This window comes from Equus caballus, chromosome 17 (genome assembly GCF_041296265.1).
Source record: "Equus caballus isolate H_3958 breed thoroughbred chromosome 17, TB-T2T, whole genome shotgun sequence".
NCBI lineage: Eukaryota > Metazoa > Chordata > Mammalia > Perissodactyla > Equidae > Equus > Equus caballus.
The window spans coordinates 47,541,619-47,564,126 of NC_091700.1; the positions used below are offsets into that span (position 1 = coordinate 47,541,619).

Below are 22,508 nucleotides of genomic sequence, written 5' to 3' on the forward strand. Positions count from 1 at the left end.
ATGACCTCAGCTGTGACTCAGCCACTTTACAAGTGATTTCCATTTTTTAATGGTGTGGCATCAAGAAACTGTATTTTTAGTTACTTTCCCCTAAAAGTATAAGTGATTTGTGAGGGAAAAATGAAGATGTTGGATAGTTGCTAAATTTTTATAACTTTGGAGGAAGATGCTTTATAAAATTAATCATTATCTTTATGTGATTAATATAGATGCAGTAACTTAGACCGAGGCTGAATCTTTGTGATTTTGGATAAGTTAGATTGAACTGAAAAATACTGTTGACTAAATTTACCATGACCTACTGTCCAAGAGACCTAAAGTCACTGTTTTTTCTTCCTTTACATTATTAAAAGATTCCCAGCAAGGTGAAGCTGATTCAGTCCAGCTTTCCTCCTGATCAAGTAGACACAGCTCTGAGCTTTGCTGTTTTATGCTCTGTCTCTGTCTCCTTGATTTACTGGGACAGGGAAAGGTGAATTTCTCTTTTCTCCAAATGACTCAAATCCTTTATTTTGATTTGAAGTCCAAACTGCAGTCATAAAAACAGGTTCTAAGTTTTGCAGAAAGAATTGATAAATTCTTGTTATGGCGTGCGTTTTTAAGGAGCACAGCACACACACAGGCGATGGTGAAGCATCACACTTCACTCTCCATTCAATAAAAAATAAATAAATCAGGAATGTAAAGAAGATTCAGAACAACTAAAATTATTAAAGACCTAGGAAATACGACCGAGGAGGAAGCATTTTTAAATCTGCTGTACTGATTTAAACGGGATGGCTCCTTTCAAGCAAAGGCACTGAGATTCCACAAATCTAAGAGGGCCCACAGCAGCCAAGTGCATTTGGTTGCTATCACCAGCACCAGGTGGTTTTCCTGAGAGCCCCTCACCTGGTGCCTCTGTCATCCTTGCAGATGGGCGCATGTGATGGACACGCTCCCTCCATCTCCCTGCAGCCACCCACACACAGATACACACTTAAAAACACACCCTACCTCCACGAGCATTGCCTTATGAAGCTTTCTTTGGATTGTGTAGAGTAATCTACATGTATAAACAGCTTTTCAGTGCCTGCATAGATAGGCCCTAAACAGAAGGCCTCACTCCTGGAGATTCTGACTGTATGGGCCTAGAGTCTTGCTATTACACACACACACACAGGAAAAGCTCTATGCTTCTCTGAAGACTTGGAATTTTGCATGTCAAAGTGACTGCCACTTGTTGAGGATCCTGAAAAGAAAGAACAGGTCCTGAGGGCAGACCCTTACCATCACTAGGCCCCACCCCTTCCAAGGAACGCAGGGTCATTCCCTCAGCTCTCCAGAAGGTTCCCAGCCCTCCCTGCTTGCTCAGATTCAGTTTCTCTAGGTCCCTCCAGTTCCCACTGGTTCCTGCCTTTCATCGCCTTTTCAAAGGTGATAGCTTCCTACATGTGGAGCTTGTTCACAAGCCCAGGTATCATCAGACAAGATGTTCAACCCCTTCTTGTGGAGGTGAGGAGCAGCTCGAGGAGAGAACAGGGAGCAGACCAGTGAGGGCAAAAGCGGAGGCTGGCCTGCAGCGTCAGCTGTGAGGAGTGGCCTGGGGTAGTTCTGGCAGCAGAGGCCAGGGGGAGTAAGGATACCGGTGGACAGGGAGTGAGAGGAGAGCACGTGAGTAGCATACAGAGAGAGGGCAGAGCAAAAGGACAGCATGGAGTTGTCGAAAGATGGAATTTATTTAAAAGGGAGAAATAGAGCAACGGGCATGTTCCTGCTAATAAATATGTAAAGGTGGAACAGGCTTTAACAAAATAGTCGTTTACTTCTGCTGAAAAATAAAATTCCCAGCTAACCCCACTCTAACTCATGGAAGCACGAGTCACAGGACCTACACTGGGATGAGCAGAGAGGGCTGATGGAGAGGAAGACGATGAGGAGCACTTACCATAGGAAAACCTTAAGATGGGAAAACGTAGAGGGTTTTTGTTTTTTTTTTTAAAGATTGGCACCTGAGCTAACAACTGTTGCCAATCTTTTTTTTTGTTTTTCTGCTTTTTCTCCTCAAATCTCCCCAGTACGTAGTTGTATATATTTGTTGTGGGTCCTGCTAGTTGTGGGATGTGGGACACCACCTCACTGTAGCCTGGTGAGCAGTGCCATGTCTGCACCAATGATCCAAACCAGGGAAACCCTGGTCACTGAAGCGGAGCAAACAAACTTAACCACTTGGCCACGGGGCCGACCCACTAGAGGGTTTTTTGAGTCCTTTTGTGCCCTCTGATATTATTCCTCTCTCTGAGGTGCACTTTTTCTTTTCATGTATATCCCACAGTGCCCATGCTCCCTTGTATTTGTTATGTGTAGAAACATCACTGAGGTAGCCCTGATGAACAGTGGGCAGAATGTTCATTTTCTTAAGTGGGAGTGATGTGGAAATGAGCAAAGTGCCTTTGGTCCATAATCGGCTGCCCCATGCTCACCTTATTCATGCCACCATTCTTTCGGCAAAGGCTCTCTCTTGGCATGAAGAGTGTAAGGCTTTCTTTCTGAGAGTTTGATACTGCCTTCAAAAGACTAAAGAAGCTTTTGTTTTAATACATACAAGTAGCCAGAAAGAACCAATGCTCTGAATCAAACACATTGGTGGCATATGCACATTTATTTTCTTTGAAACTTTAAGCATTTATTTCACACCATGAATACTTTATTTTAGGCGTAAAACAAAGGCATACAGAAGATGCTGCTTCCTAAGTGTAATAAGCCAGGAAGAAATACTAGCAGATAGCTGCCGGGCCTGTTCACTCTGTACCCTTGCTCTCTGCCTCCAAATGTTTGCTTTGAGCCAGGCTGGGATAAAATGCCAATTAAAAGTTTCCAGAAATTTCCTGATTACTGATTACTCCTAAGCCTTCTGAGAGAGTAGAGAGAGTAGTGTTTTCAATGTTCATTGCTAAAAATCTCCTTTGAGAAACAGCTTTTCTTCTAATGCCTCAGTGACCAAGGAGATCTTTCCAATTCTTCCTGTGAGAAAAGAAGCAAATGACCTTTTTGTAGGCCTGCAGAAACAGTGTCAGTCGTTCAAATGTGTTCTTAAGGAGGACATGCACAGTAGCACTGCGGCATATTAAAACAACCAAAAATACATCATTCACGAATAACCGTTAGTGTAACATCATTTAGCTGGTGGCAACTTGCAAACACTGCAGGGTTTAAATTAATAGCAGTGCAATGAGGAAATGAAATCATTTATTATTCTTAAGAGCCAATTTTGTACATTTTTATGCCTATGGAACTGCTTTCTAATCTTATTATTTAGAAAATAATGACCAAGACCCATTTACTTTTGCCAGCCATCAAGTTTCATAAAATATTGGTCTCAAACTGGTTTCAGTAAGACTCATTAGAATTATGTGCTCCATCTATTTCTTCTCGTTGGAATTTTTATAAAGTGCAACCTCAGAGAAACCAAAGTTAACAGGATGATGTACACAACATATGTGCTTACTTATTCATTTGGATTTCTTTTGTTTTTTTCCTTAAAATTTCCAGTTAAAAGGTACCAAGGAATTGGTCGAGACCAATGGCCACAGCCATGAGGACACAAATGTAGGTACCACTAACCTGGTATTTATTCTTCTTGCTTGATGTTGGTTGAATGCCCACAGGAATGTGGGTATTCTATTTATAACACAAAGGAAATCAGAAGCCCTGCCTCTCAGTGGCTTATAAAGATTACTGTGTATGGTTTAGCAATAAAATATGGTAGACGGGCACCGCTATTGTTGGCTTGGTTACCAAATGTCAGTGTAGAAGTACTTGAACTAATCTCTACTGCAAAAATTCTAATCTTAGCGAATTTATTTGAACCGTTTATATTTTCAAAATTACAGACTAATGATGTGTTAGGGCAAATGGAATGAGACCCAACAGGGTAATAAGTTGTGTATTACATGTAAATTTATTAAGTTTGCCTGTCAGTGAAAACAATAATGAAATGACCGATATGCTGAAGAGGTTTCAGAGCAAATCCCTTCTCCCAGAAAAGCCCTTGAAAGTGTACCTCTCTTCTGCTTCTGACCCAGAACAGTAGCATGATGCATCTGTCTTCTTGATATAGAGCATAATGGTACAAGATCCCAGACAGCACCCTGACTTCATCTCTTACTGTTCCTCGAATTGCCCCAAATTAGTGAAGTACTCGCTTTGCCTTGGAAGTTCTTTAGTCTCAGATGGAATATTTTATACCATGTAGATCATTGTCTCTCCATATGTTTAATGGTTTTGTTTTTGTCTTTTTCTAAATCTCCCTGATATCTGTATGCATTTGATTATCCTCATCACAGAAAATGCTTACTAAGCAGTTCTTTTCACATAACACAGAATCAGACATGGTAATGAATGCCTGATTAAGCTAAAGCTAGGAGAAATTATACATTTCATGTTCACTCTTGTTTTAATTATATGCAGCAGAGAGCCTGACATTCAGAGTGCCAAAAAATACCTCTTATTAATTACTGTTCCTACCAAACAGATATTTAACATATGGATGCTTATTGAGAACCTACTGTGTACATGGAGTTCTGCTAAGTGCTGGGGAAGGAGATGGTTACAAAGAAATATAAGGCTTGCTGTCTGTCCTCAAAGACCTTATGACCGAGTTGAGAAATTAAGGAACACATGGGCGATACACAAGATGTAAATGTGCAGGAAGGCGAGGCTGCTGTGATGTGGTGTAATTTGAAATCTGGACTTTGCTGCTTATTAATTGTGTCAACCTGACAAGTCACTTAACCCCTCTAAGCTTTGTTTTTCTCATTTGTAAAATGGATGACACAGCCTACCTAAAAAACTTAGTGTGATGTTGTAATGAGCTAAGGCACGTGAAAACCTTAAGGTGTTGTCATTCTGGTTTGTTTGTGTTGGATAATCAAGACTGGCCTCCTGGACCTGTGGGATTTGGGTTTGGCTTTGAAGAACTGACAGTGAGATTGAGAAAGTAGGAAGCGAGAGGAGGAAACCATTCATACAGAACTCTCCATAGACAGTATTGTGACCTAAGTAGAGTTTGTCTTCCCACTCCAATATTTCATTACCCCATCCTTACCCTAAGCCCCTTGCCAGGGTCCTGTCTTCTAGAGACACATTGCTGCCACGTTCTCAACCAAAACTTGCATATGCCCTCTCCTCAGAGTCAGAGTCCCCGCTGCGCCTTCCGAGGAAGCTGCATCTAATCCAATAAACCAAAGTGGCAGTATGCCTCAATTTCCTGGTCTGTAAAATGAGGATGATATTACCTACCTTTCCTTCCTTAAGGCTTATTGTGAGAAGCAAATGAGATAACGGATGTGGAAGCGCTTTGTAATTGCGAGGTTCTATCTGAGTAAGATGTTGTTATGATTGAATTAAGTTAGATGATACGTGTAAAGGTCGGCCTAACACAATATCTATCCTGCAGGCTCCTTTTTTTGAGGAATGTCAACAGCATTTATTATTAAATGGGAAAAGTGAAAGGAGATCATCTGTGAGGTCTTTTGTCCTTTCTAGAGCAAAGTTTCTAGATTTTAAAAATACCTCTCTAGAATCCACAAAGTGGACTTTGTAGTCAACCCAAAGAAATGACAGTGGAGAGATGGGTTCAAGGCAAATAGGAGGAGGGGCAGCACGATGACTTGGTGGGTGAGAGACTTAAGGAACGAGAGAGCCCAGTAGAACATTCCTGTCACAGCTGGTGGCCGCCTCTCTCGCTGAGCAGAGGGCCAGGCTAGATTTTACCATCACTGCCTGTTTTTTCAGGGGTTTCCCAGTAGGTGGATCATTCAAGTCTCCTTCTCTTTCCTGTCTGTAATGTTGCCTCCTTTGGGCAGTTTCCCGAGCACCTCCACTAGGGTTATGCGAAAGAAAAGAAACAAAAATCAGTTATTTTGGCCACGCATTTGGAGCGCTAGCAAAACATCTTGTGGAGTTATTTTTAAACGTCTGAAATGAAGTCTACATGTCATCTCAAGTGTCCACCAGCCCTGCAGTGGTCAAAGGAGATGAGGCTTTCAAAGCAGATTGAGGGGGTTTGAATCCCTTCTGATAACTGAATAGCCGTGTGAGCGGAGCCACTTATTTGACCTTTTTGACCTTCACCTTCCTCATCCTTGAATGAGCTAAATGAAACCACGTACATAAACACCTGGCCCAGAGTATGTACCCAACAAGTATCAATTCCTTCTCCATGCAGCAGTATCAATAGTATTTAATATGCTAGGCAGTAGTTTAACAGGATGAATTTTAATGCAGATCAGAGGTTTAAAGCCTCTGGCCCAGAAGTTACTGACTGAGACCTATAGATTTTGTGTGTGTGTAATTATCCACATGTGGAGGCTGGAATTTAATATTATTATCATTTATTAATAATAATTATACAGTGGACTGGTGGCTTAGCTGGATATGAGAGTTGACAATTACTTTTTAAAAACAAATATATTACTATAAAAGTAAAAAGAATAAGATTGTGTGAAACTGGAAAATTACAGAAAAGAATATAGAGGTAAAGAAAAATAACTTAGTATGTCATTACCACTATTCATATTTTATTTTAGTTCTTTCCAGTCGTGTGGATGTCTATGACCAGGGGGAAAAATCCATAAATAAATGAATAAATAAATCTTATCATATTGTCTTCAGTTTTGTATGTTTTTGATTTCTCATTATATCATAAGTATTTTTCTTGTCACCAAATGTTCCTCAAAAACATGATTCTTAATGGCTGTATAATGTAGATATGAAATAATTTAACCACACGCCTATGTGTTAGGCATTTAACTTCCCATTTTTTAACTATTATAAATAATGCTGCAATTAACATGCTCATAAATCTTGTTCTGCGTCTCTCATATTTATATCTGGTGGATTCTCTGTATTAATAGCTGTGTCACACAGTCTGGCAGGGAGCTTCAGACTTGCAGAATTGTTTGGCATTCAGCATGTTAGTGTGGCAAATGCATGCTTATGGTATCCGTTAGTCGTCCTGAGGGAACCCACGAAAAGCTATGTCTTGTCTTGCAACTTCCTAACTCTTTTGCCTTAGTCTCAAGAGTTGTCTAGCTTATAGGATGCTAGCCACACCTAGATTTGGTCTGTTACTATTACTTTTCTATTGTTTTTACCTTTTATTAAATAGCAGTAGTATCTGACCAACACCTTGTCTTGTATTCTTGAGGCCCCAAACAAAGGCACCCTTACAAAGCCCACCTTTGTCCCCATATCACAAAATCTGCGAGCACATGACCTTGAGAAAAGTTTTTGAAGGCCAACCTAAAACCATTAGAACCAGAAACTGAGATCAACTGCAAAGGCCTTGCTCTCCAAGAGGATTGCACTTGCTAATTTTCAATAGGTTTTTCTTTGTATTTGAAACTGGGTATATTAATGACAGCAGGGCGGTCCAACCTTTTAAGTGTACCCAAGTTTAAAATTAGCCTTTATCCCAGTTCCTTTAGAGATTTCAGTTATTCCAGATGCAATTTTCTTTCCTAAAAAGCAAGGCTATGATTTTTCCTTTGATCTCCATCTCTGAGCTGTCTCCTACTCCCTAGGACTGCTGAATAACTAGCCTGATCCCTGGTAATTATGCATTACAGATATCGAAATCTTAAATTAAAAAAAGATAATCTGTCCTCATCTAGCATCTTTTTGATGACCTTCCTCCCTCCCAGAGGTATCACCACCTGTGATCCTTACACGCGTATGTTTGGTGAGAAAGTGGACGGAAAGGAGAGAATGAGAGAAATGTAGGAAGAAGTCAGAGGAGTCAAATGAAGTGGCAGCTGAAGCCTGTAATGTATGGAACAATTTGGTCTAAAAGTTTTCCATGCATTTTCTTTCCTCCTCTTCCTGTTTCTGCTATAGGATACTGCTACCGCACATCCTCATTTGCACAATTCACACTCACACACTGGAGTTAGAGAAATCATTTGCAATCTGTAAAGAGGTTTAATTTGTGATACTGAAGGTTATCACTGTCAGGTAGAACACCTTCCCCACTCAACAATAAAACAAAAACACAAAAGAGGAAAGACTTTTCAGCTTTGCACGTCGCCTCTGTAAGAAAGTAAATCCTCAGAGTTGTCTTTAAATCTGTCAGAGTAAAGACGTTAGGAGAGTATGGAAGAGATACTGTGTGAAGAACATTCTCCAAGTTTAGTCCACTGCTGCCGAAGCTGTTGTTAACCATGTATTTTAATGAGGTATATGGCGGAACCTCTGTAGGTGCCAAGTCCTTTGGCTAGTTTCAGAATGTGGCTTTCATCCTTTAGGCAGGTGAGCGTGAGAGATAAGAATGCATGCTGATGTATTAAACAAGGCAAGGAGGAAAAAGACAAACCCCACAGGAAGGTGGGACCATATTCCCAAAGGCACAGACAATTCAGGTTCTATCCTTTCCTCCCATGACAACTTGCTGCCTGCTCTTGGGGGCCCTGATCTTGAACTGGAAGAGGAGTACACAAGACAGTAACACCTCAACATGAGGATTCGCACTTCCTGCACCCCACCCCACGGACTCTATCAGAGGGAACATGAGCACCCAACCCAACAGGCATGAGCCTAGCAGAAACTGGGGTGAGAGACTGTAGATGTCAGAGGCCTTCCAGCCCCTGCCTGTCTTTCTTCTCACAATCTCCCGCTGCCCTTGGCCTGTGCAGAGTCCCTCAGTTTGTGTTCCAACACAGCCTGCCATCCCTTTTTTACTCAGTAAGTCAACAGTATTCATTGAGGGAGACAGCAGAGTGTAGGGGTTCAGAACAGATCTGGGCGCCAAGCAGACTGGTTTCAACTTGGCTCCACCACTTTCTGTCTGGGTGACCCTGAGCGATGCACTGAACCCCTGAACCACCATTTTTTTCACTTCTAAAATGAAGGTAATAATTGCACCTACCTCACAGGGTTATTGTGAGCATTGCTTAGCAGCGTTGATGTGATTGGTGCGTGTTAGCTGGTTTTATTACTCCAGCCTTCCACATGCCCGGTGCTGTGCTAGGTTCTGGAGATCCGTTGGTGAGTAATGCAGACGTGGTTCCTGCCCCACCTGGAACTGACTCCCTTCATCATGCCCTGCCCTTAGCAAAGCTTGTCTTCTGTTTCATTCCATCAGGACTCACTCTCTGCCTTCAGGTCAATATCACAGTGGAATAATGGGCTTGAGGTAACTTATTTGTGTGTTTCCAGCAACTCTCTGGAGATAAGACCTTTACTTAGAAGGATTGGCTCTATGCAGAGGAGCCTGGTGGGAGTGCAGCATGATGCATGGGTATATAGGGAGCTTTAAGACCCCTGGAAATCTCGCCACTTTGTCTTCCTTCAGGGAGAGATGGACCCACATCTGTAGATGCTTGAGGTCACCCTTGCTCTATAGATGTCTGAAATCAAGAAAGTGGACTTTTCATGGACTAATATTTCCTTCACCCTGTAATATATGACTCTGCTCACATATTAAATGCTCACACCTGGAATTTGGCTTTTTCCTTGTGTTGCAGCTCCTGTAACATCATTGCCTTTCTCCTACTGATGCTTCCTTCCCCACCTCTACCCCGACTCCATCCTCCACATCCTCCTCCCCCAGACAGGTGCCTTCTTCCAGCTACTTTACCACGTTTTCTGCTGTGAAGTCCATAATTCCATCTGAAAAAGTCCACTCACATCCCAACCCAGCACCCTTGAAAAGGATTGATGACGGGAAGAGACCCTGTTAATACACCTGCTTTCCAGCACATGCAGAGCTCCGAGGAAGGATTAGAGCAGGAACTGCTGTCAGAAATAGGCAGGAGCTGGCTTCATGGTTAGTTCTTTAGTTTCCAGTAAATACTCAAGAGAAGTTTCCTTACCAGGTGCCTCACTATTAACCGACAATGTGTGTTTCCACAGCTGGAGCGTGGGACAACAGTTTGTCCTTTTTGTCAGGACAGGAGTTGGCGGAACCTGCTTGGCCACTGGTGGATTTGGAACATGTAAACAGGATTAGTGCGTGTTTAATAACGCTGACAGGTTGGGTTTAGAGAAGTGAAAATACCTTCTTCCCCCAGGCCACGTTAAAGAAAGTCAGGCGGAGGAGACGTAAATTCAGCTCTGTGTGAGATGGTCTGACGTGGGCATGGATACCTACACAGCTAAAACCAAGATCTGAAACAAAAGTTTTCCATTTTGGAGACCAAATAGACTTCCCCAAAAAGGTTAATGATAATCCTACCTGATGTAGAAGAAAATGCAATTGTTTAAAATGGAAGATTTTATAGATCCAATATACGTACATATAAATGCCCTTATCTGAAGAGCACCATATTATTTTTGCGGAAAATTTGGAAAATGCATAAAAATATAAAGAAAAAAATCACCATCTGCAATCTCACTCAGACATTAGTGTCTCCTCCCCCTCTTTGTGTTTCCTCCATCTTGGTCTATGTGCACATATATACATTTTTGCCAAACTTACAGATTATCACATGGGCAGTTTGGCAACCTACATTTTTTTCCTTATAAATCATGAGCATTTCCCCATGTTCTTAAATGTTTTCTTAATATGACTTAATAACTGCCTAATACTTCATGCCACAGATGTGCTCTAGTTTATTTAATCAGTCCCTGCTGTGGGACTTCAAAATATTATTTGTTTTTGCTGCCATGGATAGCATGCCATGAATATTCTTCAACAATGTATTAGTTAATTCATCCACCATTTAAGCACTTTTTAAATGGGGAAGCTTTTCCGCTTGCTTGGGATTTAGGGATAGAGGGAGATCCAGTGATTCTTTAAAAAGATTAAAACTAAGCCCTGACATGGTAAGTGATGAAATACACAGCCAATAATAATGTCTAGATGCTACCACATAGAGAAGATACTGAGTTCCCCAACAGGAGAGGGAAACAGCTCCCAAGAATATTTGCATTCTGAAGAGAGAGGCAAACTGTGTATACTTCATGAATAACTTAGAAGGATACTGAGACTTGTTATTTGGAGTTTTGCACTGTGGACTGGAGGTCAGTCTTCTGGGTGGTCAAGGGATTGTAGAGCCTGTTCTCTGTGTGGACCCCAGACCACGGCTCATGGACCCAGGCTGCCACTACCCAAATGCGGTGTGTCTACCCTCTTGAGAGAGTATATGAGATTGAGAAGAGTGCTCAATTGAAAGAACAAAATGGGTTCTAACCCCAAACAAAATATTAAGCTTTTATTTCTAATATGGCCAAGAAGATACACGTAAGCTCCAAACTATCACCAAGAGGTGCATACATAAGCATGCAGACATGACTTGAGTGCGAGCAATCTCATCTTGAAGTCGAATAAACCTAGAGGGGGCCCACTCCCAGTATACCTGCCTCCCATGAGAAACAGCTTAGCACTGCCTGATATGCTGATCAAAAACGAACAGGAGAAAAGTTTAGGAGCATTTATGAACAAAGCCAGGCACCTAAAAGGTAGACGGAAGCAGAAGTTTGTTCTAGTGTCTCTTGGAGACAGCAGCGGAGAGTGAAGGGCCTCCTTTCCTCAAGCAACTTCAGTTCCTGCTAACCTATCAGGATCAGTGATCTAGAAAGAACGAGAAACAAGGACCCACCAGTAGGTGAACTTCCCTTCTTCTAAGTTCTGTATGTTACTCAGGAGTCATAGGGCTTCCTAGATGTTTATTGTTGTTGTTTTTAGAATATTACATGTTTTACGGTGATTTCCACACTCCTTGTTTCTGCTAACCACACATGAGACCAGGAAGGCTACTGGCGTGAAATGTGCCAGCCAGGGCTGGGACCAGCATCGGTCACCTCTCCGTCTGTGACTCTGGTCTTCCTCAAGGACTCCCTGCTCAGCGCTCCTAGCTCTCCTGGGAGAGTTGTGTATTGCTGCAAAGGGCTGTCATTCTCTTTCTGCACACACTGCTCATCTCCAGACCTCATCCGTCACATTGCCACATAACTCACTAGACTGTGGCACTTCTTTGAGGAAATGCATAGGACGATGACCAGGAAGAAAAGTAGGTGGAAAGGTGGAAAGAAGAAAAAAGGGGGAGGACACAGGAAAGACCACAACCAGAAGTTTCCCAAAGTTTCATCCCTTTCTGCAGCCCACCAGCACTTCTAAATCAACGCTAGCAGGCAGAAGAGCAGGGGCTTTCACTGTCCCATACAGCCTGCTTACGCTAGTAGGGAAACCTGCCTTCACCAAAGAGGTGTCTGTGGTTGCACGAATATCCACACTTAATGGAAACGTCATCCAAAAATAAATTTGATGCAAAAATCTCAGATGTTAATCTGCAAATAATGCATTGGTGGGCTTCCTAAGGGAGACTACACCAATTAGAGTTGGAAATAAATATGTTCAAATTCCCCACAATAAGGTGAAATGTCTTCTAATCTTTCAACCTCAAAATTCTTTCTGGCTCTGATGGGGACGCCTCTCTCTGTTCCCTCCCTGCCCTCTCTCGAGCCTGTTGGTGGGAATCATCCCCAGCTGTGGGTTCACTGCCTGCCAGCTCAGCTTCAGCTCCCCGCTTCCTGGCCTGCCCAGAGGGACACCCAGTCCCACTGCTCGCCCAGGCAGCAGACATCCTGTTGGTAGCACCTGTAACAGGGCATTGGAGTCAAACCTCCAAGAAGGTTGCAGCTTTAAAATCAAACCTCACACTTGCAGATTTAAATCGAACTTAGCGTGTCACAAAATTCCAGAACTTCAGCAAACCACCCCACCGTGTGAATCCCCGCCGTGTGCTCCTAGTTCAGGCAGAGCAGAAGTTGAACCGGGAAGGAAGAGGCATTCGATGGTCAGGTTCCTTATAGAAAGACCGTGGGGCTTTCCTGAAGAATTAGTCTTAGTTCTCAGCTGTGCGGGTGGCAGGGCTACAGAGGTCTTTGCCTTTTGCTCCCTGGGCAGCAGCCTGCTTGTAAACACGCAGAGAGTCACCAGGAGACTTGTGAGCAGCATCCTGCGTGGTATATGGCAGCTGTTTTACGAACCCCGCAGGTCCTAAAAAGACTCACCAACCTTGGGACACTTAATAGTTTTTTTCAGATTTCTGTTTGATATTTTTTTTCCAAGAAAATCCTATAAACCTCAGCGTTCCCTGCCCTGAAATTGCCCTTGTAGGGGAGATTTGTGGCTGTGTCGCTCAGGATCACCATCGTTTATATTGCTTTGTCACCTTCCCCATGAGATTACAGAGTGACTCTCTTCATATGGACAATTTCCAGACTGTCCATGTATGCTGATGAACTACTTATGTTTATAAGACTTTCAGAATCTAATTTATGCAGGCATTTTCTTCCCATGCCAATTTTGAGAAAGATGACTTGAAACTGAGAAATGTCTAAAAGTCCCCTTGTAAACCCCCAAACCTATTTGGGTGTGATTACCTGCTCCCCTCACTACACATAACACACACAGGTACACACACGGGCACAAGCATAACATGTCTCCGCAGCTGTAAGCTTATATATTGTTTCAGACCATTTTATATAACCAAATTGGTCTCCTTGGTAAGAACAGAATAACTACTGGCCTGATATTCAGAAGAACTGTTGGCCTGGTATCCTGAATAAATGGCTAATCAACAGGTCAAATTCAGCTAGGAACACCATTAAAAATTCTAAATAATTAGATTTTTTATTGATAATTCAGCTTTCATTCATCTATCATGTCATCTTTTTTGCCTGCAATGCAAATACCACCTGTTTTTAAGCCCTGCTCAATTCCCATTTCTTGGGGCCTTATCCTAAGATCAGCCCAAATAAGTTACTATCTTCTCCATATTCCCACAGTATTTAGCATCCTCCAAACATTCTGAACAACCCAGGTATGATAGGCCTGTGTCCTCAACTCTGGTGTGTAAGTGCTTTAAGGGTAGGTCATGGTATGTATGCCGTACAGAACCTAATGCAGTGATGAGCCTATGTAGGTGGGTACATTTGTAATACATATAAAATATTTCTCAATTGATGATTGAATTGACATGGAATTTCCAGCAGCCTCAGACAGCTCCGTGAATCAGTTTGGCCTGGTTAGGTGGGAAATGCGAACACTTCCTTCTGTCTGTTATCTACGGGTCATCCTAAAGATAAGCGTATTTCATTCCATTTCACTTTAAGATGTGTACCAAAGTCTCGTAGACTGTGAAAGTTAGAACTGAGGTGGTAGCATTCACCTCATCCAACTTTCTTATTTTGCAGGTTTATTTTGGTATATGTTTTCTTGCCTAATTACTGTGTGTCTGTGAGTCTTACATTCTCGAAGACAATACTTCTGAAGCTTTAATAAGCAACAGAATCAGAGAGCTTCTTAAAAAACAAATCGCAAGGCTCCACCCTAGAATTTCAGGTTGGGTAGGTCTAGGCTGGGGCCTGAGAATTTGCATTTCTAATAAGCTCCCAGAGGATGCTGGTCTGTGGAACACACTTTGAGTAACTGCCACCTACTCTCCTCCCCAGTCCACGTTAGATGCAGCTCTGTGCTGCTACAACACCCAGGGCCTTCCCCTGTCATAGTTTATATCACACTGTATCTTAATATATTTCACATGCCTGTCTATCCTCCAGACTCTTACGTTCCTTGAGAACAGGAGCCACTATTATTCATCTTTGAATCTTATCTAGCACAAAGCCTACCGTATAGTAGATGCCCAATAAATATTTGATGAATCGGTGGTGAAGGCTCAATAAATTCCAGTCAAACTATGCTGAACTGAGGTGTCCAGAGACTGTTTAGTCCAAATGTTGAACTTTGCTGCTATTCAACCTCAAAAAGAAGACATACAATTAGTAACTGCTGGACTCTGGTTCATGAGAAATCACTTCCAGTTGGAGAACATGCAAAAGATAGGTGGACTCACAGCTAACCCCTCCTAACTGTGCCCATCCAAGTCCACGTGACGGGCAGTGCAGCATGGTAGGCACAGTGCTGTGTGTTGGGAGCACACCCTATCGCAGCCAGTCACCGTCCTCAGGGAGCACACGGCCCATCAGGAGACAGCATATGACTGGACAGGGAAATCACCAAAGATGAGCTTCAGTCGTCTCAGTAAGGAAGGGGACTTGGGGTGGGACTAGGGGCTTGAACAAAGTGGAGAAGTGGTGATTCCCTGAGAAATGACTCGGACAGAAGGCAGTATAGACACGTCGCTCGAGTCTGACTGCCTGGGGCCCAGTCTTGGAGTCACTACTTTGCAGGTGTGTGAACTTAGAATGCTACTTGCCTTATTTGTACCTCAATTTTTTCATCTGTAAAATAGGGATAATAATAGTATCAGCACCTGGCATCTACCAAGCACTCAGTAAGGGATAACTATTAGTAGTATAATCATTACCATTAGTTGTATTATTTTTTTTCCAGAGGACCACAAATGCTACATCCACCAAGCGCCATGCATCAGCAATGCAGAGCACTTAGTTCTTGGAATATTTCTCATGTATGGCATAGGCAAGAAGGCAGGGAAGAGAGAGAAGTGGATTTTAGTGTCCTAGGGGAGGGAGACCATTTAATGTTTACTAAGATCTCAGCGTATGCCCCGCAAACCTTGTGAAATTTGATTTTACTTTAATAATAATTAAATGTCTCTCTTTCCCATTTATCAGATCGCATCCTATCTATTCTTGTAACCTAATTTACCACTATAAAGGTCAAAAAACCTCTAAATTTTAATATTATCATTAGTAATGTAAACTCAGCAGGTGAAAATTATGATAGTGGGTGCTTTATAGCGAAGAAAAATAAGAAATGTCATACTGAGAAATGGACTGGGAAAATAACATGCCAAGAGCACCATAATACAATTAATCTTTACCAGCAATAGAGTCAGTATCATGCAAGATAAATCAAGCCGACTAATTCTGGATGCACAGACATACATTTAAAGGTATCTCACTTTAGTTTCTTCTGTTTGCTGCTCCATTTTTATTGGTTGAGGAGATTTTTCATGTCAGTACTTTTTCAGGCAATGAAAGGTATGGACTTGCGTAGATACAGCAGTATGGGTTACATTTTTTATGTATTGAAGAGAAACACACAGCTGCTTTTGAGATCCAGTATATTTTTTCATTTAGCAACATCTACAGCGGCATACAGTAAAACTAAAAATAAAATACTACAACCTACACTTTAAATAACGAGTGGAGTTATTGGAATACAAAGGAATTGTTTTTCTCATTTTTAGATTGTTTTTATTTAATACGGCTGTCACAAAACTATACCAAAAGAAAGTCATTTAATTGCCAGCCTCAGACCATGGTTGAAGTGTAGTGGGAACTGTGATAGCTGTAATTAAGTTACAATTCAGGCACAGTGATGCTCTCCGTATTTAATGGTAAACATTACAAAATTGAAATTACTCTTTCTTATCAAAGTCTCTGTTCTCTTATTAAAAGTATATGTGGGATAATCCTATTTTTCAAGTAAGAACTAATAACAATAATATCTACATACACACACACATATATATGTGTATGTGGGAAAAGGGTTATATAAAAAAGGTAAATATCTGAATGTTAATAGTGCTTATATATAGGTAGTAGAATTTCAGTTAACTTTTATTTTATCTCTATGTTTTGTAAATTTTATACACTAAAAATATATATATTATATATATTATATATTATATATATTATATTATATATATAATATTTGTATGAGGAAACCAAGAAAGATTATTATTAAGAATTAAAGTCAACTAGAGAATTGTCTGAAATTTTGGAAAAGAATGGAAAGGAAAAAGGTTGTAAGCTTATATTATGGTCTCCAAAAAAAGTTAATATTTAAATTAAAAACATGTTGAAAGTATTAATAATAGATACAAACTAAAAATTAAATTTTTACTTTCTAAGATAATAAATCAATTATTTTACTTTAAAATGATGCTACAACAAAGGCATTTAGGGACCAACAGGATGTAAAATGCCCCAAGCAATTGCCTTGTTTTGTCACTATCTACTGTGCATGTTCCTCATTACATCTTGTAAGTCACTCCAGGCCAAGGACACTGACCAAGTCCTGTGACTTCCAGTCAGTGTCACCTGTGAAGTTTATCCTCTGTATGGAGTAACAGATTCATTTGATTTAATTCAACAAATACTACCAAGGGCCTACTACTTATTCTTTCAAAGAATATTGGTTGCAGATTTACTATGTGCAGAAGACTGTGCTGGGTACCGAGGACATTGTTCCTGGGTAGAGAAATGATTACAGGTAGAGCAACCACAGAGAGTCCAGGCAGGGATGCTTTTGAGTGACAGGGACAGCAGGTGTGCACTGGGACCATGCAGGAGAGGGAGAGAGATGGACGATGGGCTGGAAGGTCCCTCTCAGCCCAGATGCTCTCCTGAGCTTGTGTCTCATGTTTCCATCTGCCTCCCTAAGACCTCACATCCAATATTTCTAAAGTACTGGAGCCGATATTGAGTTCTTTATGATCTCTGATTCTACTATCATTATTCTACTAGTCATCCAGACTTGACATTTAAATATTTTTAAGTCTCTCCTCTTCCCTCTGCTTCACTCACAGAATCTGTCCATTCCATCTTTAGAATGGGCTCTGTATCCCCCCTTTTCTGTCTTTTCCCATCACCTCGATGGTTCTGCCTTATTGCCACATACTTGGGGTATGACTGGAGCATCGCCCTGGGTCCCCTGCCTGGGCCTCTTCACCTGCTCAGCCAGTCCTACATGTGGCCGACTCTTGGTCTTTGGAGTGCTGCTTTGACCTCAGCTTTCCTCCTCCCACTTCTTACAAACCAAGAGAGCACGTATACCACATCCTCTTCTTCATTGGCCCCAACACTGCCTTTGAACCCTTCCCTGTTGCACAGACCGTGGTTACAAGTCACACCTGTCCAAAGGAAGTCTGTCACCACCTAACAGCAGCAGAGAGCCAGGCCCTGTCCCTGCTCACCCTGCTTCTCAGCTAGGCCCCTGCTGACTTTCTGCTGTGCTCCCCTTTCCTTTCATGACGCTGCAAGAGCCACTTGTCATCTGGCTGCCTAGAGCCCCTGCTGGCTCCCAAAGGGGCCAGGACTGTGATGTAGGGAGGGAAGAGATTTCATCTACCCACTCTGGGTCCTTCTGGCCAGACAATGAATTAAATTGACATGAGACAGAATAAGAGGAGAAAATCAAACAAAGCTTTATAATGTGCATGCATGGGAGAGACTCAGGCAAACTGAGCAACTCACCAAAATGGCGGAAGCTCTCACCTTAAATATCATACTCAGCTAAAGGCAAAGGAGGATGTTGGGGGTGGGGGGAGCCAGTTATGGGAGATTACCAGAAAAGCACAGTTATCAAGAGTAAGGTTATTCTGCGATTTAAGTCCTTGCCTTCCGTATTGAAAAGAGTTTCTAGAGATAAGGTCATCCCCATCTTTTTCCTGGTAAAAAGAGGGAGACACCTTTACAGATGGAGATTTCCATTACAAATGTAAATGTCTCTTAACAAAGGGTAACTTCTACTTTTCAGAGTTTCTCTCTTGTCTGCAGTTTTTAAAAGTAACCAGCCCAAAATAATCCTCATGCCAAAGACGCATTATCTTGGGGTGGCCAATTCCAGTCCCCCACAGTAGGCAGCCCTCAGAAGAGGGATTCAGTCCCAGTGCTCAACAGGCATTTTTCAACTGACACAGACCATAATAGGAGCCAGGAGGGCATTCAGGAGAGGCAGCCCAGCACAGTGGTTAAGATTCTGGAGCAAGACAGCATTGGTTCAAATCCCAAGTCTGCTTCCTACTAGTTGTGTGACCTTAGGCAAGTCATTAACCTCTCTCTGCCTCATTTTCCTCATCTGTAAAATGGGAATACAATAGTACTGACCTTGTAGGGCTGTTCTGAGGATTAAATGAGTTCATATTTGGAAAGCTCTTATAATACTACCTGCACATAGTAAGCATTATGTACGTGTTTATTAAATAAATATAACCAAGGATGATCTAAAAATAAGGCCACCAGGAGAAATGCTGTATCTGGATATCTCTGACGCCTAAACTATGCTGAGTTTTCACCTGTCTTTCTTTGAAGCGTCCTTTTTTATGACCTATAACCAGTTCTCACCTATTTTAATCTTTGCAATTGGAAATCGGAGGAAACACAGTTCTTGGAGTTGTCCGAGGACATAATGCAGGCACCCTGGGTCCAACCATTGAACCTCAAGGAGGCAGAACATCTCAGCATGTAAAGTGTGGTCGTGGAGTAATGAGTCACTGCATGCTGGCTGAGGGCAGGAGCCCCCGTGTCTGTTTTCAGATCGTCTCTCTGAGGCTGAAGCCTGTGGGGCCTCTGCGGCATTCCTTGTGCAGACCCTGAACATCAAAGGCTTCTGAGGAAAGGGCACAGGTGGCTGGGAGCCCGTGACCCTCAGGACTGGCAGTACCAGCCTTCAACAACTGATAATATTAGCAAGGCCTTGGGACTTCTAACCCACAGAAAATTCCAGAGATCCTGCTTCTTCTTGGAGATTGATGCATTCTTACTTTCCCTTGAACCATAAGAAATTTTGAAGCTTACTCAATCACTCATTCTCATCAGTCCTTTTCTCATCCATTTGCTTTTTTTTTTTTTAATTAAGGTTATAAAAGTTAACATCCTTGCGAAATTACAGTTGTACATTATTACTAGTCATATTGTAGGTACACCACTTCACCCCTAGTGCCCTCCCCCCACCCCCCTTTCCCCTGGCAACCACCGATCAGTTCTCTTTGTCCATATGTTAACTACCACCTATGAGTGGAGTCATACAGAGTTCGTCTTTCTCTGTCTGGCTTATTTCACTCAACATAATTCTCTCAAGGTCTATCCATGTTGTTGTGAATGGGACAATTTTGTCCTTTTTTATGGCTGAGTAGTATTGCATTGTATATATATACCACAACTTCTTTATCCAATCATCAGTTGCTGGGCACTTAGGTTGGTTCCATGATGTGGCTATTGTGAATAATGCTGCAATGAAGATAGGGGTGCATGGAACTTCTGGAATTGCTGATTTCAGGTTCTTAGGATGTATACCCAGTAGTGGGATGGCTGGGTCATAAGGTATTTCTATTCTTAAATTTTTGAGGAATCTCCATACTGTTTTCCATAGTGGCTGCACCAGTTTGCATTCCCACCAGCAGTGTATGAGGGTTCCCTTTTCTCCACAGCCTCTCCAACATTTGTCACTCTTGGTTTTGGATATTTTTGCCATTCTAACAGGTGTAAGGTGATATCTTAGTGTAGTTTTGATTTGCATTTCCCTGATGATTAGTGATGATGAGCATCTTTTCATGTATCTATTGGCCATCCATATATCTTCTTTGGAGAAATGTCTGTTCATGTCCCCTGCCCATTTTGTAATTGGGTTATTTGATTTTTTATTGTTGAGTTGTGGGAGTTCTTTGTATATTATGGAGATTAACCTTTTGTCGGATAAATAACTTGTGAATATTTTTTCCCAATTAGTGGGCTGTTTTTTTGTTTCAATCCTGTTTTCCCTTGACTTGAAGAAGCTCTTTAGCCTGATGAAGTCCCATTTGCTTATTCTTTCTATTGTTTCCCTCATGTGAGGGGTTATGGTGTCTGAAAAGACTCTTTTGAAGCTGATGTCAAAGAGTGTGCTGCCGATATTCTCTTCTAGAAGACTTATTATTTCAGGCCTAATCTTTAGGTCTTTGATCCATTTTGAGTTTATTTTAGTGAATGGTGAAAAAGAATGGTTGATTTTCATTCTTTTACATGTGGCTGTCCAGTTTTCCCAGCACCATTGGTTGAAGAGACTTTCTTTCCTCCATTGTAGGCCCTCAGCTCCTTTGTCAAAGATTAGCTGTCCATAGATGTGTGGTTTTATTTCTGGGCTTTCAATTCTGTTCCGTTGATCTGTGCATCTGTTTTTGTACCAGTACCATGCTGTTTTGATTACTGTAGCTTTGTAGTATGTTTTGAAGTCAGGGATTGTGATGCCTCCAGCTTTGTTCTTCTTTCTCAGGATTGCTTTAGCAATTTGGGGTCTTTTGTTGCCCCATATGAATTTTTGGATTCTTTGTTCAATTTCTGTAAAGAATGACATTGGAATTCTGATTGGAATAGCGTTGAATCTGTAGATTGCTTTAGGTAGTATGGACATTTTAACTATGTTTATTCTTCGAATCCATGTGCATGGAATGTCTTTCCATCTCTTTATGTCATCGTCGATTTCTTTCAAGAAGGTCTTGTAGTTTTCGTTGTATAGATCTTTCACTTCCTTGGTTAAATTTATCCCAAGGTATTTTATTCTTTTTGTTGCGATTGTGAATGGCATTGAGTTCTTGAGATCTTTGTCTGTTAGTTCGTTGTTAGCATATAGAAATGCTACTGATTTATGTATGTTGATTTTATACCCTGCAACTTTGCTGTAGTTGTTGATTGTTTCTAATAGTTTTTCTATGGATTCTTTGGGGTTTTCTATATATAACATCATGTCGTCTGCAAACAGCGAGAGTTTTACTTCTTCATTGCCTATTTGGATTCCTTTTATTTCTTTTTTCCTGCCGAATAGCTCTGGCCAACACCTCTAGTACTATGTTGAATAAGAGTGGTGAAAGTGGGCACCCTTGTCTTGTTCCTGTTTTGAGAGGGATGGGTTTCATTTTTTGTCTGTTGAGTATGATGTTGGCTGTGGGTTTGTCATATATGGCCTTTATTATGTTGAGGTACTTTCCTTCTATACCTATTTTATTGAGAGTTTTTATCATAAATGGATGTTGGATCTTGTCGAATGCTTTCTCTGCATCTCTTGAGATGATCATGTGGTTTTTGTTTCTCATATTGTTAATGTAGTGAATCATGTTGCTTGACTTGTGGATGTTGAACCATCCCTGTGTCCCTGGTATAAATCCCACTTGATCATGGTGTATAATCTTTTTGATATATTGCTGTATTCAGTTTGCCAAAATTTTGTTGAGGATTTTTGCATCTATGTTCATCAGTGATATTGGCCTGTAGTTTTACTTCTTTGTGTTGTCCTTTTCAGGTTTGGGGATCAGGGTGATGTTGGCTTCATAGAATTTTTTAGGGAGTGCTCCATCTTCCTCTATTTTCTGGAACAGTTTGAGAAGGATAGGTATTAAATCTTCTTTGAATGTTTGGTAGAATTCTCCAGAGAAGCCGTCTCGTCCTGGACTCTTATTTTTGGGGAGGTTTTTGATTACTGTTTCTATTTCTTTACTTATGATTGGTCTATTCAGATTCTCTATTTCTTCCTGATTCAGATTGGGTAGGTTGTATGAGTCTAGGAATTTATCCGTTTCTTCTACATTGTTCAATTTATTGGCATATAGTTTTTCATAGTATTCTCTTATGATCCTTTGTATTTCTTCAGTATCTGTTGTGATTTCTCCTCTCTCATTTCTATTTTTATTTATTTGAGACTTCTCTCTTTTTTTTAGTGAGCCTGGCTAAGGGTTTGTCGATTTTGTTAATTTTTTTGAAGAACCAACTCTTTGTTTCATTGATCCTTTCTACTGTCTTTTTTGTTTCAATATCATTTATTTCTGCCCTAATTCTTATTATTT

At 41.3% G+C, this 22,508-nt stretch overlaps 1 protein-coding gene across 34 annotated transcripts in view; it reads left to right on the forward strand.

Moving 5' to 3' along the window:
- Window positions 1–22,508, forward strand: part of ENOX1 (ecto-NOX disulfide-thiol exchanger 1) — a 536,733-nt gene that overhangs the window by 479,385 nt on the left and 34,840 nt on the right. For all 34 annotated transcript variants that reach the window (XM_070239807.1, XM_023621638.2, XM_023621635.2 and 31 more), the window contains one exon: window positions 3,532–3,588. In XM_070239807.1, coding sequence (XP_070095908.1) covers window positions 3,532–3,588 — 57 coding nt within the window. The remainder of the gene's footprint in view (window positions 1–3,531; window positions 3,589–22,508) is intronic.